This window comes from Heptranchias perlo, chromosome 1, assembly GCF_035084215.1.
Source record: "Heptranchias perlo isolate sHepPer1 chromosome 1, sHepPer1.hap1, whole genome shotgun sequence".
Lineage (NCBI taxonomy): Eukaryota > Metazoa > Chordata > Chondrichthyes > Hexanchiformes > Hexanchidae > Heptranchias > Heptranchias perlo.
The window spans coordinates 105,157,675-105,176,522 of NC_090325.1; the positions used below are offsets into that span (position 1 = coordinate 105,157,675).

Genomic DNA, 18,848 nt, shown 5'->3' on the forward strand with positions numbered 1-18,848 from the left:
CTGGGTTATGATGACAGGCTCAGCAACTGATGTTATCATCTCAATGGCAGATTTTGAAGCAGCCTCAGTTCCTGGAACACTAGGAACAAGCTGATCCAATAACTCTGCCCTTTGCCTAGCCCAAGCTTGTGGTACAACAGATTCACTTTCTGTGCAGACTTTACAGTGAGTCTATATTTGTTTAGAAATCGATACATACAGTGACTGATCAGATAATGCTATTGTGCCACTATAAATTGTATGTCAGCTGGTGAATCTAATAACTCTAAATTTTTCTGTATGAAGGCAAAGAGCTGTGCTATGATTCGACATTAACATTTCTTGCTATCGAAATTCAAATTTGCAGGAGGTAAAATTAGTAAGCAATTTGTCCTCTGGAATTAAGAAAAAATTAATTCTTCTGAAAGTTAAACTAGCTGCTAGAAATAGACGAGGACAGCAAAAAGGCTAAAGGCACTACATCGTGCTGGAGATAGGCTCTCCCTCGCTCCTGCAACTGGACTAGGTGGGTTATAGCTACAAATACAGTCGGGAGTTCTTTATGTGCAGAGTGAAGTTTGCACTCTATGCTGACACGATCCCACGCACATTGGCTGCCTTGGCCTGTTTAAATCACATTTTATATATAAAAAAACACCATTTTTTTGCTTTGGTTTTACTTGCCAAAGGATTGGGAGAGTGGGAATGGATCAATTGACTGTCACCAGTTATCAAGGAGATCCAGACCCAATTCCATTCTTTTAGAAAGTTATATGTTTTAAAAGAGAAAACTCCTTTTACACAACTGGTCAAAAAGATATCCCATATCTTGAGATCCAGAAATGCTAATGATAGAGCTCTCAGATAGTTCCACGAGAAATTATTTTGATAGAAATGTTTTTCAGTTAAGGTGACTGTTTAGACATAAGTCTTCAGAAGTTTAATGCTTCCTTGGATATATTAACATATCATACACATGATTTTGAAGAGTTCTAGTTTCGAACTCTTTTGCAGTTGAGGGAGTGGAGTGAAGTTCCAAAATGAACACTGTAGATTTAAAAGGGGATGTTTTAATGAATTGGGGGAAGGGTTGTCCGAGGGGTGGGGAGGGTTCCCCACCCCTCGGACTCCCAACACTGTAAGGCCTTTTGCCTAGGGTGGACAATTCAGGTTGGACGTATTCCTGGAGTCGGTAGCTATTGACCAGAGTTAGTGGCGGGGACCGAAAACAATGGCTTCGGTCTTCCCAATATTTAGGTAAAGCGACAGGCAGCTTGGGATAGTTCCAGACATGGAGAAACAGAGTGCAAGGGGAACAGTTAAAGGAAAGTGTTTTGCATGTGTGGCCTAACTTTCTAAGGTAAGTGCAATAACAAATTGCAGGCAAGTGTCCTGTAATCACATGTCATGTGATCGAACATCATATGATCAGATGTCACATGATCAAACCTCCAGTAATACACCCAACCTGAATTGTCCACCCCAGGCAAAAGGCCTTACAGTGTTGGGAGTCTCCGTCCTCAGCCCCACTCCCTCTGACACAGGTGCCCAAGTAAGGGTCAAGTTGGAGGTTCCGCCCCCGTACTTTGCTACACAGGAATTCCCAGAAACAGCAGAGGCTGGTGCAACCCTTAAGGAACCTCAGCCCCATAATATTTAACAACTAGATTAGCCACAGACTACTTAAAATTCTTCAGAACTTCCCACAAAGTGTAGACCAGCCTTATTGTGTTAGCAACGTGTGTAACCAACACAGAAGCAGCAGTGATGGAAAATGTATTATTTTGTTGGCATGATAGACATAATGTCTACAACAACACTTGCATTTATATAGTGTCTTTAATGTAGTAAAACATTACAAGGCGCTTCACAGGAGCGTTACCAAACAAAATTTGACACCGAGCCACGTAAGGAGATATTAGGACAGGTGACCAAAAGGTTGGTCAAAGAGGTGGGTTTTAAGGAGTGTCTTAAAGGAGGAGAGAGAGGTAGAGAGGCAGAAAGATTTAGGGAGGGAATTCCAGAGCTTAAGGCCTCAGCAGCTGAAGGCATGACCACCAATGGTGAAGCGATTAAAATCAGGGGTGCGCAAGAGGCAAGAATTGGAGGAGCACAGAGATCTCGGAAGGTTGTAGGGTTGGAGGAGGTTACAGAGATAGAGAGGGGCGAGGCCATGGAGAGATTTGAAAACAAGGATGAGAATTTTAAAATCGAGGCATTCCTGGAACGGGAGCCAATCTAGTGAGTACAGGGGTGATGGGAGAATAGGACTTGGTGCGAGTCAGGATATGGGCAGCAGAGTTTTGGATGAGCTCAGGTTTTTGGCGGGTGAAAGATAGGAGGCTGGCCAGGAGAGCATTGGAATAGTCAAATCTAGAGGTAACAAAGGCATGAATGAGGGTTTCGGAAGCAGATGAGCTGAGGCAGCGGTAGAGACGGGTGATGTTACGGAGGTGTAAGTAGGCGGTCTTGGTGATGGAGCGGATATGGGATCTGAAGCTCATCTCAGGGTCAAATAGGATGTCAAGGTTGCGAACGGTCTGGTTCAGCCTCAGAGGGGGCGGAGTCGGTAGCTATTGACCGGAGTTAGTGGCAGGGACCGAAAACAATGGCTTCGGTCTTCCCAATATTTAGTTGGAGGATGTCTATGAGCTCAAGAAAAGAATTCTCTGACTCTGGTTAATAGCTCTTGACAACATTTAATAAAGTGATAATGAAAATGTCAGTGAAAACGTCAGCGATCAAAAATGTGATGAGTTAGAAGGTCTATTTAATTTGCAACATGAAATTGAAAATATGCAGGATACTAGACAGTCAGGGTTCTGTTTGTTTTCATTTCTCTTTTGTTTTATTGGTCTAATATTGTGTCAATTCACTTTCACATCAAATCTGATGAAATAAAATTCATCCCAATTGGAAGTTTTGCAGCATATAATACGTTTTAATTGAATTGTTGAGAAAGTTACTTTTTTTCCATTCCAGACGCATCCACGTATGCACACTTTCTGTTTAATGCATTCGACACAGACCACAATGGTTCAGTGAGTTTTGAGGTGAGTGTTACTTTTTTATATACTTTACTGAATCTGCGCACTGTATATATTTTTAGTCAGCCCCAATGTTTGAAATCCTTGCTAAGAGGATCTCCTATCAGTTTTGTTCCTATTTTATGGTTGCTTGAATCCCATTTTAGTCTTCCAGGTGCTTAGCCTGGCACCTATCCAGCTAATGGTGTCAGGGTGTTACTGCAGCTCCCTTCACAGTAACAGGAGAGTTCGAAGCATGGGAGAACCACCAGGGGCAATGCAAGGAAGAAATGAATGAATGATTTGGACTCATCGGTTCCCCAATGTGCCTTCCAGTGGAGTACACTCAAAACATGTTATCACAGCAATGACTCAGATCTACCATTTGAATTCAGTTGATATTTGTGCCAAATAACTCAGAATGCGTAATCGACATTGATTTTAACCTTTACATCAATCTTCACAACTGACAACTAAGTTCCAGATCCAATCAATCTGACTTGGGAAGCAGATTATTTTAATCCAGTATTACCCACTGTAAGGTCAATGGAAAATCATGCATAATTTTGGGTGTATTTATATAGCATCTTATCGCATCTCTGAGAAATGTCTCAAAGTGCTTAACAAGTAATAAATTACTTTGAAGTGTAATGCTGCTATCCAGGCAATCACGACAGCCAGTTTGTGCACAAGATCCCACAAACAGCAATTAAATGAATGACCAGTTAATATGTTTTTGATGGTATTGGTGGAATGGACAGAATTTTTACTGTCTGCCTGAACCACTGGAACAAGCAATGGGGTCTTAGTTTAACATCTTTAGAATAAAGGGTTATATTAGTTTATTAACAGTATTATCATATTATGCGCACAGTATTATTTTGCATGTTATATTGTTTTTATATTTTTACTGGATCTCCCATGGCATTGCTCAGAGGTTTCGCTATTTTCTAACAATAAGGGTGCTTATTCCATGTAAAGGATAACAGGGCCACTGATTCACAGTGATTGAATAAGTCAAATTTAATTTTTATTAAATGGTATGCTGGTGCTTTGGGAATTGCATCTGCCCATTATTCTGTGAGAAGTGTCAATGAGTGGCCTTTGTATTCTATAGATACTATTCGATTTCCCATGGCATTGCACACAGGGAGCCAAGACTATGTCCAGTCAAGGAGAGATAGAGGGTGAAAAACAACTGGACCAGGGCAGACATAGGACTGTGAAGATAGAGGGTGAGAATTGGCAGAATGGCAAGGTACAGCGCGGTGGGTTAGGAGGGGAAGGTAGAGCAGTTTGGGATGGGTAGAGAGAGAATCAAAGGCCGCCAGAGAACATCAGAACTGGATTGGAGGCAAAAGAAAGTGGCTGCACTATTGGAACCAGTGACACAACTATTTTAAGGAGTAGGAAAGGGAGGGGGAAGAGTGGGGAGATGATGGGGAATGGAGAACAGGATGGAAAGAGGGGAAAGGGGATGGGGTAGTAGAATAAGCTGAAAGAATGAGTGAGAAGATGGGGGAAAATTAACAAAATTAACTAAATAAAGACGTTGCATTAATAAATTGAAAGGACCCTTACACGTCAGCAATGTTAATTAAATAAAGATCCAGGCTTCACTCAACAAAATTAAATAAAGATCAGTGCTATTCTGGGAAGAATTAATTAAATAATGATGAAGGCTTTGCTGTGGAAATTTATTAAATAAAGACAGGGGCCATCAAGAGTCTGATCGGCAGGAACAAAAAGATGCAGCATGAAAAATGGCTTTTCCCTCTGGTTACCACAGGGCTCGGGGGGGCTGAGGGGTGGCAGCGAGTAACAGTGTCTCAGTACTGTAAGTCCAGTGAAGCTAGCACACAGGCTGGTAAACAGGCAGGCTGACCAGCCAATTGGCTGGCAAGCAATCAAACAAGGGCAGCTAAGCAGCCAGCAGCAATAGGCAGAATGGCCCAGTGGCCAGAGTAGCCATTTAATAAACACTGGTGGAATACTGCCGCCAAACAGAATGATCTGGCAAGCAGAATGGGCCCCAAGAGTAGAACCCACATCAGACGGCAACAGCAGGAGTAGGAAAAGCACAAAAGAATAGATTTCTGTACAATGGAATTGCCTTTACTCAGCTTTAGCAAGATGTCTGCCATTCTCCAGGAAATGTGCTGCTACAGCGCCACCCTGTGGTGAACATTAAGTACTACAGTTAGAATTGACAATGGGCTTGAGCTCACTTGATTGACAGTCATATAATGTTAGGTGGTAAAATGTTCTTTCACAGTACCACCTACAAATGCAAAGCTATTATAATGTTGAAATTAATCACTGTTTTTTATATATAATAGGTAGGTTGAACAACACTTCTTAAACTCCTAATCCTTTGTCATTTCAGGATTTTGTCATGGGTCTTTCTGTTTTACTTCGTGGAACAATACAGGATAAACTTAAATGGGCTTTCAATTTATATGACATAAATAAGGATGGATATGTAACCAAAGAGGTAAAATACTCAATTCATTTTCTTTACAGAGAATTTATATTTGTTGAAAAAGAGTTTCTTGGCACATTGGCAATGACACATCATGAATTGGAGTCCCACTTTCTCCTGACTTTAGTAATGTGTGGACTTTCTCCAGGATATTTTGACTCTCTGCCTTGAATTTTTCTCAGCTTTTGAGTGAGATTCAATAAAACTGTTGGATTCCGTTTACTACATAAAGGTGTCCTACTGTGCACCATTTGAACATGTACTTAAAGATAACTAATTTGCAAGGTTATGGGGAAAGAGCAGGGGAGTGGGACTAATTGGATAGCTCTTTCAAAGAGCCGGCACAGGCACGACAGGCCAAATGGCCTCCTTCTGTGCCTTAAGATTCTGTCATTCTGTGATTACTTGTACTCCAATAAAGTGTACGATGACTAAACAGATGTCCTTATAATGGGGTGGCCTAGGCATTCTCTATAGAGGCAGAAACATATATACAGCATTTCGAACAGATCACAATGAATAATATTACCATCAAATCTAAATTACAGGGAAGATTTGTATTTCCATTATTCACTAAACCTGTTACTTTGGTAATTGCTTCGGCTTTTCTAAGGTGTTTCTATAATTGAGTAAATGGCCCGAAATCTCCGTGCCCCTCTTGTACTCCTACCCCCTTGCAATAAAGGCCAACATGCCATTTGCCTTCCCAATTGCTTGCTGTACCTGCATGCTAACTTTTTGTGTTTCTTCGACAAGGACACCCAAATCTCTCTGTACACCAACATTTAATAGTTTCCTACCATTTAAAAAAAAATCAGTTTTTCTATTCTTCCTATCAAAGTGAATAACCTTACATTTCCCCACATAATACTCCATCTGCTACGTTCTTGTCCACTAACCTAACAAATTTATATTCCTTTGCAAACTCTTTGTGTCCTCCTCACAGCTTACTTTCCCACCTAGCTTTGTATCGTCAGCAAACTTGGATACATTACACTCGGTCCCTTCATCAAAGTCATTAATATAGATTGTAAATAGCTGAGTCCCAAGCACTGATCCTTGCAGCACCCCACTAGTTACAACCTACCAACCTGAAAATGACCCATTTATCCCTACTCTCTGTTTTCTGTCCGTTAACCAATCCTCTATCCATGCTAATATATTACCCCCAACCTCATAAGCCCTTATCCTGCATGACAGTCTTTTATGTGGCACCTTATCGAATGCCTTTTGAAAATCCAAATCTACTACATCCATTGATTGCCCTTTATCTACCCTGTTAGTTACATCCTCAAAAAACTCTGATAGATTTGACAAACACTATTTCCCTTTCATAAAACCATGTTGACTCTGCCTAATCATATTATGATTTTCTAAGTGCCCTGTTACCACTTCCTTAATAATGGATTCCAGCATTTTCCTGACGAATGATGTCAGACTAACTGGCCTGTCGTTCCCTGTTTTCTCTCTCCCTCCTTTCTTGAATAGCGGTGTTACATTTGTTACCTTCCAATCCACTGGGACCGTTCTAGAATCTAGGGAATTTTGGAAGATCACAACCAATGCATCCACTATCTCTGCAGCCACCTCTTTTAGAACCCTAGGATGTAGGCCATCAGGTCCAGGGGATTTATCGGCTTTTAGTCCCATTAGTTTCTCCAGTACTTTTTCTCTACTGATATTAATTACTTTAAGTTCCTCACTCTCACTAGCCCCTTGTTTTCTCACTATTTCTGGTATACTTTTTGTGTCTTCTATTGAGATGACAGATACAAAATATTTGTTTAACGTCTCTGCCATTTCCTTATTCCCCATTATAATTTCTCCTGTCTCAGCCTCTAAGGGACCAACAATTACATTTGCTACTCTTTTTCTTTTTACATACTTGTAGAAGCTCTTACAATCAGTTTTTATATTTCTTGCTAGTTTATTTTCATATTCTATTTTCTCCCTTTTTATCAATGTTTTAGACATCCTTTGTTGGTTTCTGAAACTCTCCCAATCCTCAGGCTTACTACTCTTCTTCGCAACATTATAGGCCTTTTCTTTTAATCTAATACTATCCTTAGCTACTTTAGTTAGCCACGGGTGGATCACTTTTCCTGTGGAGTTTTTATTTCTCAATGGAATGTATATTAGTTGAGATTATTGAAATATTTATTGAAATGTTTGCCATTGCTTATCTTCTGTCATACCTTTTAATCTAATTTCCCTATCTACCTTAGCCAACTCACCCCTCATACCTATGTAATTGGCTTTATTTAGGTTTAAGATTCTAGTTTCGGTCTTAAGTACGCCACTCTCAAACTCAACGTGAAAGTCTGTTATATTATGATCACTCTTCCCCAGAGAATCCTTTACTGCGAGATTACTAATTAACCCTGTCTCATTACACAATACAAGATCTAAAATAGTCTGTTCCCTGGTTGGTTCCATGACATATTGCTCTAGGAAACTTTCTCAAATAAATTCCAAGAACTCGTCCTCCAAACTACTTTTGCCAATTTGATTTGCCCAGTCTATATGAAGATTAATGTCCCCCATGATTACTGCATTACCTTTGTTAAAAGCTCCTATTATTTCTTGATTAATACTCTGTTCAATGGTATTGCTACTATTAGGGGGCCTATAAACTACTGCCACTAGCGTTTTCTGCCCCTTGTTATTTCTTATCTCCACCCATACTGATTCTACTTCCTGATCTTCTGAGCCAAGATCCTTTCTCACTACTGTCCTTGTGTTATTCCTTTATTATCGGGGCTACCCCCACCACCCTATCCATTCTGCATGTCTTTTCAAAGCGTCAAGTACCCTGGAATATTTAGTTCCCAACCTTGGTCACCTTGCAACAATGTCTCTGTAATGACTATTTGATCAAACCCATTTATCTCTATTTGGCCATTAATTTGTTTATCTTGTTACGAATGCTTCGTGCATTCAGATAATGAGCCTTTATCTTTTTACCATTTTTCCCTGCTTTGACCTTCTGCACTGATGCACCTATACCATTAAACTCTCTGTCCCTACCACAATCTGCTTATCTTTACCCAAATCACTACACTGTTCTGTTGCCTTGACTTTTCTCTTTTGATTTCTAAATTTCCCCTCACTTCCCCCCCTTTTTAGTTTAAAACCTTAGCCCTGTCAGTTATAAGACCTTTGGATGATTCAGCACAAATGAGGCAGAGGGCCACCTCAATCTTAAAAGGTTCCCACCAAAATCCAGGGGTCAATCATCTCTAGGCCCTCTCCCTCCATCAATCGACTTTAGGGACTTACTACTGCTGCTGCCCCAGGGCCTAATGCTACCTTACCCCTAGCAGTACGTGGGGTTGGCAGAGACAGCGGCAGTAAGGAGAGAGAGATCAGCCTAGAACCGGGTCCCTGCCCTTGCTGACATTTACCTGTGGTGGGTAGGAAAAGGGTGGCCCGCGGCCATCACTTTGCAGACAGGAGGAAGGAGATCGAGGTCTAGGCGATGGCGCAGAAATAGACCTCACCAACCAACTGTGCCCTGTTTTCCTCCACTATCCTGCCCGATTTCATGCGCAAAATTGGAGAAAGTCTGTGATAAATTTATAACACTCCAGTCAATTTGTCCAGGTTTTTCTCTGTTCCCAGCACCTACCAAGATCAAATTCGTGAGACATCTATCATTCTCATAGTTGCCTCTGGAAGCATCCAGTTCCTCTGCCACCTAATATAAAAAAACACTGTCAGCTGCAATGATGAAAGCATTAATATATGCTCGTGGCTTCCTGGAGGCATTTTGTTCCAATCAATAGAAAGGTTAATGTGCCAGGGAGAAGGTTCAATTGATAACTGATTTTATTGTTACAGACTTCCTTTTATTGTCTACTAATAACTTTGGATTGAAATAAATTGTAGTTCTTGGATTTGATAATATTCAGAACATTTTAGCTTCAAATATATTATGACCTGTGTTCAGTAACTTCTGTTCTGTTGAAAAGGTGTATGCAATGTGTTAAAACACTCGTGGGACAACTTAAATTAGGAAAGTAATTAAAAATGGAGATTAAAAGAAAAAAGGTAAGTTAGAAAAAAATCTGATCAGAATTACTAGAAAATGGAATGCTTTACCACAAGTGGCCACCGAAGCAGAGGTTGTGGGCAAGACTTTCTGAGACTCTATGTTGATGGCATGGCCTTGCACGTAATGGGTGTCTTATTGGAAAGTTTTGGTTGCACAGCCCACAATTTTCTGATAATCTGCTCATTGTATATATGCTCCCCACCAAAGGCGAAGGGTTTCAAAAAATGTTGCCCATAATTTAAAAGGGATTTAGATAAGCATCTGAACAGGAAGAATGTAAAAGTATATGGAGAAAGGGCAGATAAATGGAATGAAAGTAGATTGATCCAGTTAAAGAGTTAGCAGTGGCACAGGTACATAGGCTAAATTACCTCATTCTGTGCTGTAAATTCGATGGTTCTATAAATGTTGGAAATCAGAAATGAAAATAGAACATGCAGAAATTGCACATTAGGATGGTCAGCATCTGAAACAGAAAAGATAGTTAGTGTTTTGGGTGAGACATTTGAGCAGCTCTGATGCAAGGTGTCAGTGAAAAAAAAATGACAATTAAGCCAGGTGTTCTATCAGGGAGTTAAAAACAGTTGAAAAGGGAGGGTCAGTGAAATATAAACGATTACATAAACAGTCAGGGCAACACTTTCGCTTTGTGTGAAAAGCTTTGCATATCTCTAAATATTACATTTTGGTTAGGTCTGGCTAACTAACATACCTTAATGTAGAAAGATGTAAACGGACCTCTGATATAATGTAAAACAAGGACATTTAAAAAAAAATACAAAATGCTTAGGGGCTTTGAAAGTTAATCATTAGAAAAGAAGAGTTGATCCTCCTCAGCTAGGAGAAGTTTTTAGAGATGAGTGCTGTCTACTCACCAATTCCCTCAAGTCTGTCCTGTGCCGATGTTGCCGATTGCCACCTACTTCTCCAGTATAATGGGCTATGGTATAAAATAGTGCCATCATTTCACTAGCTTTACTACATCAGGAATACACTGAGGTTTGATCTCTTTCATTGTTTTGGATGGTCCAGTAACAAAGGTTTAACAGTACAATGATTATATTCTAGGCTTCACCCTCATAGCTCCCTGGCTGTTATATCCTCTACTGCATGAGCAGAAGTTTCATTTTTCTGTTACTCAGATGTGCCCCGTCTGAGTCTGATGCAGCGCTGCCTCAGACTTCTTGCATTTAGAGAAGAAAGAAGGAACAGTTGTGTTGCACCTCAGGCCTTGCAGACTTTCTCCAGCTGAGCAGAATCCTGCATTGATTGGAGTCCTTATTTTTTTTTGGACTATATTTTGTAACATTAAAATTGCTTGAGTGAAAGGGGTTAATTTTTTTTTTCTTTCTTTTTTTCTCTAAATTAGGCCCCCCTTTTATAAGAAGGGGGGGTGTGGGGTGTGCTTAACAACTAAAAACCAAACAAACCAAAACCAAGTGTTCAAATCAAAATGTTATTATCCTCGTTCAGGATGCATTCCAGCCCCTGCGGTGCCCACCGGTCGCGGAAAGCCTCAAGCGTACCGGCAGACACCGCGTGCTCCATCTCCAGGGCCACCCGGGCGCAGAGCAACCCGCGAAAGAGAGGCAGACAGGCCGAGCGACCGCCCCCACGGACTGCGAGCATCCTGGACCTGTGGATAGCCACCTTGGACAGGCCCACGAGGACGTCCACCGACCTGCCCGCCCCCCTCCTCACCGGGCATTGGAGTCCTTATCATGTTCAGCTGAATTTTCCTCAGCTTGTAAAGTGGTGATAAGCCTGTGGGAATCAGGTGGGGAGGCTGACTGCTGCGTCCCCACCCTAACTCTGAATTTTGCTCCCTGCACTGCTGTACGTAGGTTAGTCGACTGCTTCCTCACTGCCCAGCTGTAAGTAAATGACAGCGAGGGCCTGGAAAGCAGCTGATTTCCCAACCTCCCATCTCTACTGCCGCCGACTCCAGGCACTGAAGGTGTTTTTCTCTCTCATAGCAGTGGGCTCCCTCTTGGTGACTGACATCTCACCAGGAGCCCATCCTGTGTTCGCAATGAGCACAAACCCAGAAAAAAAGGGTCAGGGTCACTATAGACCCACCCCGTAAGAAAAGGGAAGCCAAGGTTTCTGGAAAGGAGATGTATGCAGTTTTCAGCCTGGAAAAGCTGTAGAATAATGTTTGTGTGGAATGTAATCAATGTGGAATGGATATTTTTGCATGTATTGGTTTCATCTAATCATATACCTCTCTAATCCTTACGGTTTACAGGAGATGTTGGACATTATGAAATCTATTTATGACATGATGGGAAAATACACGTATCCTGTTCTCAGAGATGAAACACCCAGGCAGCATGTTGAAATTTTTTTCCAGGTATGTGAAATGCAATATTATAGTGAACACAAACACAGCACATTTAACTCAGAAAACTGATGAAAATGCAACAGCTAGCTATTTACTTCAAAGGATTCTTTCAAAAGTATTTAAAAATTGTTTGTTCCATTAAAATATCCCCTATGTGTACTATGTACATTGCTAACTATATATGGGGGTTACTTCAAATTAACAAAAGCCTGATCCTGAGTGTCAGAGTTATGAGAAAAGACTGGAGAAACTAAGGCTTCTCAGCCCGGAAAGGAGGCTTCGGAGAGTGTATAAGATTGTCAAGGGAATGGAAAAGGTAAATCCTAAATATTACTTTAAATTAAACTGCAGTAGAACTAGGAGACACAGGTTCAAACCAGAGCAGGTATTCTTAGGACAGATATCAGGAAATTCTTCTTCACCTAAAGAGTGATCAACTTATGGATTAAACTTCCGGACAGAGCAGTGGAACAAAAACTCTGCAATCATTTAAGAAACATGATGTGGAGATGCCGGTGATGGACTGGGGTTGACAATTGTAAACAATTTTACAACACCAAGTTATAGTCCAGCAATTTTATTTTAAATTCACAAGCTTTCGGAGACTTCCTCCTTCCTCCTTCTTGCCTCCTCTGCTGTGGCGTGAAGCAGAAGGCCCGGGAATTCTGGCCTCCAGGAGTTAAAAAATAAAAAAGCTGTAAAAATGGAGGCCCGCAGCCTCCTTAAAAGTTTTCAGCGACCGACCTGCCTCCTAAGTGCGGCTTGGTCGCCTGCCCCTTGTCCTGCCTCCATGGAAACCGGAAGTGGGCGGGTTTTAGATTTTTAAAATTTTTACTGCCCCCTCCCCAACCCAACTGTTCTTCTGGGTTAAAATTTAGGCCCAGGTCTCTGTTAACGTTCCTCTCAAAGCTCCCTCACAGAAGCAAAGCAACAGTAGCCCAGGGTGACCTAGCCACTGACTACTCCTTCCTTATGGTGAAATATTTTATGGTAGACCTAGAGATAAGGGCCTGGGAATTCCTCGGCCATTGCAGTGAGTTCCCATCATGATTCCGATGGGAATCCAGTAGAATGTCTATAAACTCCAACAGGACCTGGAAATGTCGCTGAGGGCAGTGACTCCCTATATTGAGAGTTCTCACTTTCTTGGCCTCAAAGGAATCCGCTGTAAGTTTGGGGGCTTGTACACTGAATGGGTTGAAGCATATCGGCCTCCTGAAGGGTGCAAGAGGCCGTGAGACAGACCAAGGTGCACCTGTCATGGTGTGCGTGTCCACTGTGCCCTTCCCCTGACCCCACATACTGCAGCGGGGTTGGTGCTGGAGGGCACAGGTGGGGCAAGTGCCGGTATAGAGACCCATGGGAATTTGCTGCCGAGTAGCTTAGCAACATAAGAAATGACAAGTACAAGTCTGCATCTTGCTGCCTTGTGACACAGTGCATTGCCGTCTCTGCACTCTCCATTGGGTTATCTACATGGTTGTATGGCAGCATTGATGACATCTTCATTATTCCAAATATTTAGATAATCAGAAATGTGTTAGCAAATATAAACTATTTTGCTTCTATGTGTTTTCCCAACAGTTTTACCAGTTCCCATATGCTACAGGGGATTATTTCTGTCAATAATATGTTTTCTCTGTCTTTTATGTCACAATAGAATTATTATTTTTTTACTTTATCTTTTTTAACAGAAAATGGATAAAAATAAAGATGGGGTTGTCACCATTGATGAATTCATTGATACCTGCCAAAAAGTGAGTGGTTTGTCAGTTGGTTTTGTCCATAATTCTGAGCATTTCTTCCTTTTTTTCTTTCTCTTTCTATTTTTTCTCTCTCTTTCTCACTCAGATGTCCAAGGTTGCTAACTATTGATACTTTAGACGCACGACTATTTACAGTTTTGTGTTATGCGTTGCAATTATAAAATTGAAATTAGTAGAATACAACAACTTGGCCAGTTATTAATAATTGGTCGCAATTAAAGAACTGGCTGCACATAATTGCCAAACACTAGAAATCCATGGTTGGTTATTGTGATTAGATTGGCTGTAAGGCAGGCTTATTATTCATAAAAATCCTTTTTTTAGAAAATCTTCCCTTTACTCCGGGTTTGATGTTAAGGTTTTATAAAAAGCAATCATAAATGAAAATGAAGAATAGTGTGCTCGTTGCAGAACATTTTCCACATTGTCAGCAGGGAGTGGACCACGTTCTGCATGTGAGGAGTCAGCTGCCCTGTTACCCCTCTACTGACCTACACATGATTATACACATATCTACTGTACATGCGCTTAAAGACACACTGCCCCCAAGGCAAGTTTATATTATCTGAAGTATCACAGGTGTATAAATTATATTTTATTCAAAAAAGGAGTTTACATGTTTAGATTATTTGCAGTATTTTATGCTCAAATTACACCCAAAATAAGAGTTTTATTAGGAGGGAGAGACTAGTAGCTGCACTGCTTTAGCATGGTTTCTGAACCAGTTCTTCAGGTTACAATACTAAAAATACATTTTATTTGTAATATCGTGTGACTATGTTTAAAGTTCTCATCCTTGTCATTTAACCACTCCATGACCTCACACCTCCTATCTCTGTAACCTCCTTCAGTCCTACAACACCCCCCCATCCCAACACTCTCCATTTCTCTAACTCTGGCCTCTTGTACATCCTCCTTCTCTTTCCCCCCCCACCCCCCACCCCCCCCCCCCCCACCCCCCCCTCAAGGCACCTAGTGCCTTCAGCCGCTAGGGTCCCACTTTCTGAAATTTCCTCCCTAAATCCCTCTGCTTGTCCACTTCAACCCCTTGGAGTAGATTAGATAGGTCCAATCTGGAATTAATGCAAGCATGGTGGACTAAGTGGCCTCTTTCTGTACAAAATGTCCATGATTCTATTATGTTGATCCTTGACAAAACAGAGATTCAGGGAAAGAGTAGGTAGCTTATGCAAAATAAACCATTCATTACAGCCAGCATAATTCACTCACTAAATCATAACTGGCAGGACATATTCTTATTAACTGTATTTTATAAGCTGCCCAGTTATGTTTTTCAATATTTAAATTGTTAATATTTAATACTGTGTAAACCACCAGGTTCTTGATAAAAGTTACCCAGTTTTCATGGAAACATATTTTTGAAACTCATTTAACAAATCTAAAGCTCCAGGATGTGAAATACTTGTATTCTGCATTATATTATGGACTGAATAAGATGATTGTTGCAGTTTGTGCAATTATTGTGCTGAAAATAAATCAGGATCTAGTCAGATTCCCAAACTATCCCAGTATCTAATGTCTGTTATATCTGCAAGCCATTCTTGTACTTCACATCTACAGAGCTGACAGGTAAAGCTATTTTCTCAGTCAACATTTTAAAATTTACAAACTGTATGCAACCATAAATAAGGCAAATGATTTATCACTCCAATCAACTTAGACAGTCATTTTGACGACCTTAAGAATTTGTTATGCAAAATCGCAGGACTCAGGCAGCAAATCACGTTACATGGGATTAGTGTAGATCCCAAATCACTTGTCCTAACCATAAAAACAGTTACTTATTTTAACTAAGTCACCATTAAAAATGCAAGGTGCCTACAGTTGATACAGTTCCAAAATCCAATAATATCCTGGTGGAATGACTGTTCAATGGGATATGATGTGTCCATGCTGTAGTCAAGAAGATGGTCGCAACATATTCACACATTTTATGTGCACTGCTCACCATGTGCCACTCATGGGGAGTTCCTGGTACTTCTTTCTACCTAGTGAGGTCTTAAACCTGTGTTTGCTAGTCATCTAATGACAGATTAGTGATTATTCTCTTCATGGGTCAAGTTGGGTTCAAGTTGATATGCCTAGTGATGGAAGATTGGAATCAAGTCAAAATGATGTGGCAGACTTGGTAATCTGAGAGAAATTAAACTGAGGTCCTGTGTGCCCTCTAAGGTAGACGTAAAAGATCCCATGGCACCATTTGAAGAAGATCAGGGGAGTTCTCCCTGGTGTCCTGTTCATTATTTATCCCTAAATCAACATCATTAAAACAGATTATCTGGTCATTAGCTCATTGCTATTTGTGGGACCTTGCTGTACAAAAACTGGCTGCTGCGTTTCCTACATTACAACAGTGACTACACTTCAAAAGTGCTTCCTTGGCTATAAACCGTTCTGGGATGTCCTGAGGTCATGAAAGGCACATTCTTTCTGACTTTCTTTAAGTTAGGCAGGTCTGCAATATTCTGGGTTCCTGTTAATGATTGAACAGCCAGCCAAGCTCATTGATATGACCTGGAGGGGCAGGCCTGATACTGAGAGCTGGATTCTTTCCCTTTGGCTACAGATAATCTTGTAAACCAATTGCCTAATAGGGAGGCTGGGTGTAGCTGATCAAGTAGCAGTGCTCGATACTGGTAAACTGTGCCATTTAGCTCAGTTATATTTCACTAGAACCCAAACACACTTTTGGATCCCTTAAGCCTTGACTGTTACTAATCTGCACCGAAGTTCCATAAGCTAAGAAAAGTGGGGCATAGCCCTACAGGGAGAGAATGTATAGTTCCTGTCCAGCAAATAGAAATTCTCATGGTGTACATTGCTCTGGAGTTTGGAGTGTTTCAGTAGGCCATCAAATAGAGGGAAAACTCAGTTGGTCATTTTTCATTTCATATCTCCTGCATCTTCCATATTTTGTAAGTTTCATTTAGGTCATTACTGAATATTTAGGGATTAAACTTCTGTGGGACTGTCCCAATCAATTGCCGGAGCTTCTGCCAAAGTTACAGAGGATGATCGGGAGAAATTCAATCTCTTAATGTCACTTTATGATTTAAAGGTTTTTGGCCAATGATGAAAGCAGAATGTAACAGTATGGGCAAAGCACAGTTGATATTACATTGCCATCATTCTCTTAAATTAGTTTCCTATCTTCCAAACAACTATAACACTGTAGTAAAACAACAATAATTCATAAGTAAACCCAAAATAATATTTTTGGATATGCCAAGGCAGCTGGACTAGAGGTTCAAGGATGTGAAGGGCAAGCTTGAATAGAGTCAGGAAGTATTTTTTTGCAAAGTGGTTGAGTGTTAGTGCCGGGAAGTATGGCTGATGGCAGGACACTCGAATAATTTAAACAACTAGACAATGATAATGGGAAGACAGTAAGGTTAGTATTCTGGAGGGATGAGATCAAATGTGCTGAAGAGCCATCTTCATCCAAAGCCATCTTTTAAAGACTCATCTGATAGGGATTCATTCCTCTGGCTGGTGTCAGATTTGTTGCACAGTGCATTCCAGTTGCTATTGTAGGTTAAAGATTCATAGTCTTCTGCTTTCTTTTGCACAGGATGAGAACATCATGAAATCCATGCAACTCTTCGAAAATGTCATTTAACAACAGTGACAATCAAGCACTTTAAAAGACAGCATCAGAGATTCTAAATGAAAGGATGAGTGACTGTGATCAGTGGAGAAACCACTACTACTATAACCGAACTCAGCAACATGCTGAAATAATGTATTATGCAAGTGAGTTTTGTTCAGATGTAAAGCTTTCAACTAGTAAATATTTTTCAGAGTTATGAACATATCAGTGTCATGACATTAAGAATGGAGTTTATTATTTTAAAATGTTTAAGTTAGTTGCACATGTAAAATGCATGCTTTCTTAAACTAAGCATCTGAAACAAGGAGCCTTCCTAAAGATAATAAAGACTATGGTTATGTCACTACTGTGATATTACTTTTGGTCATGTGGATGAGAAGCAGATTGTGTGTGTGTGTGTGTGTGTGTGTGTGTGTGTGTGTGTGACTAACCAAACATGATCCAATAGCCCATTTAAGTGTAATTTTAATAATACATAGGGCAATGTGGAGAAAAGAAGACAAATGAAATGTAACATACTATCCATTTGTACATCGCAGTTTCTTAACTAGAGTAAACACAGCACCTTTTATTGGCAAGGTAGAAGTCACATGACTATTTCAGGTATACAGATGGAATCCTAAAGACACGTACAAGCTAATCTGCTCTGATTCATTTACAATGTAAGAATTGAGGAGTAGTGCAGTCCCTGTACATTTGAGATTTACAATAGTGTCTTTGTGTATTGATATGTGTACATTTTGTAAAAACAAAACAGCCCACAACAATAAAGAGAGAAAGTTTATCAAGGGGGACTTTCTGGTGTTGATTTATTTCAGTCCACAAATGTCTTTGAAGATCATGCAACATCAAAGTACAACATTCACCCAAAAACTGAACACACAGTGCTGATATAGTAGTGTTGAACCATTACAATTTACTAAGAACATAACTAGAGTTTCCCATCCTTGGTATCATCCTGTACTGCCAGAGACACATTCAATCTCAGAAAGGAAGTCACTGCAGCACAGATGACATTGTTTGTGTCACATGAATACAAAGTCAGTGAAAAGATTTTTCAAATGGTTTATAGTGGCAGCCACACTCCTTAAACTGTTTTTTTATATTGGATCGCAACTGCATGCTAAAACTATTACTTTGAAAATATAAGAATTATGGATGAATATTTTCCTGCCTCAGTACTCCACACCGTGCCACAGAAACATCTATTTTCTCAGCAGTCTCTCATCTTATTAGTTGTATTTAAACTCAAGTCACAGAGATGAGGACTTTATGCTAACTCACTACTCAGTGCAGTCTCTTAAATTTGAAGTGGTTTTTAAAATGGATAATGGAGTTAAATTAAACGTGGATTAAATCAAGTTGTAACAAAGAGGCTGAGGTGGCTCCATGAATTTAATATTTAAGATGCATTTACACTGCAATTGAATCATTGTACAAATTGGTTTCACCTGCTCAGGGCACAGTTTGGAAATTCAGGCGTGCACTCTCCATGATTTTCCATACATTTAACTTAATGTACATCTGAATTTCTGATACACACTCCCAATAGATGAGGCTACATAC

At 40.4% G+C, this 18,848-nt stretch overlaps 1 protein-coding gene across 2 annotated transcripts in view; it reads left to right on the plus strand.

Annotated features, from left to right (window-relative positions):
* Nucleotides 1-18,052, plus strand: part of kcnip4a (potassium voltage-gated channel interacting protein 4a) — a 265,668-nt gene extending 247,616 nt beyond the window's left edge. For both annotated transcript variants that reach the window (XM_068001705.1, XM_068001699.1), the window contains exons 4-8: nt 2,962-3,032; nt 5,392-5,499; nt 11,790-11,894; nt 13,580-13,642; nt 17,244-18,052. In XM_068001705.1, coding sequence (XP_067857806.1) covers nt 2,962-3,032; nt 5,392-5,499; nt 11,790-11,894; nt 13,580-13,642; nt 17,244-17,291 — 395 coding nt within the window. In that variant the 3' untranslated portion in view covers nt 17,292-18,052. The remainder of the gene's footprint in view (nt 1-2,961; nt 3,033-5,391; nt 5,500-11,789; nt 11,895-13,579; nt 13,643-17,243) is intronic.
* Nucleotides 18,053-18,848: the final 796 nt, after the last annotated feature.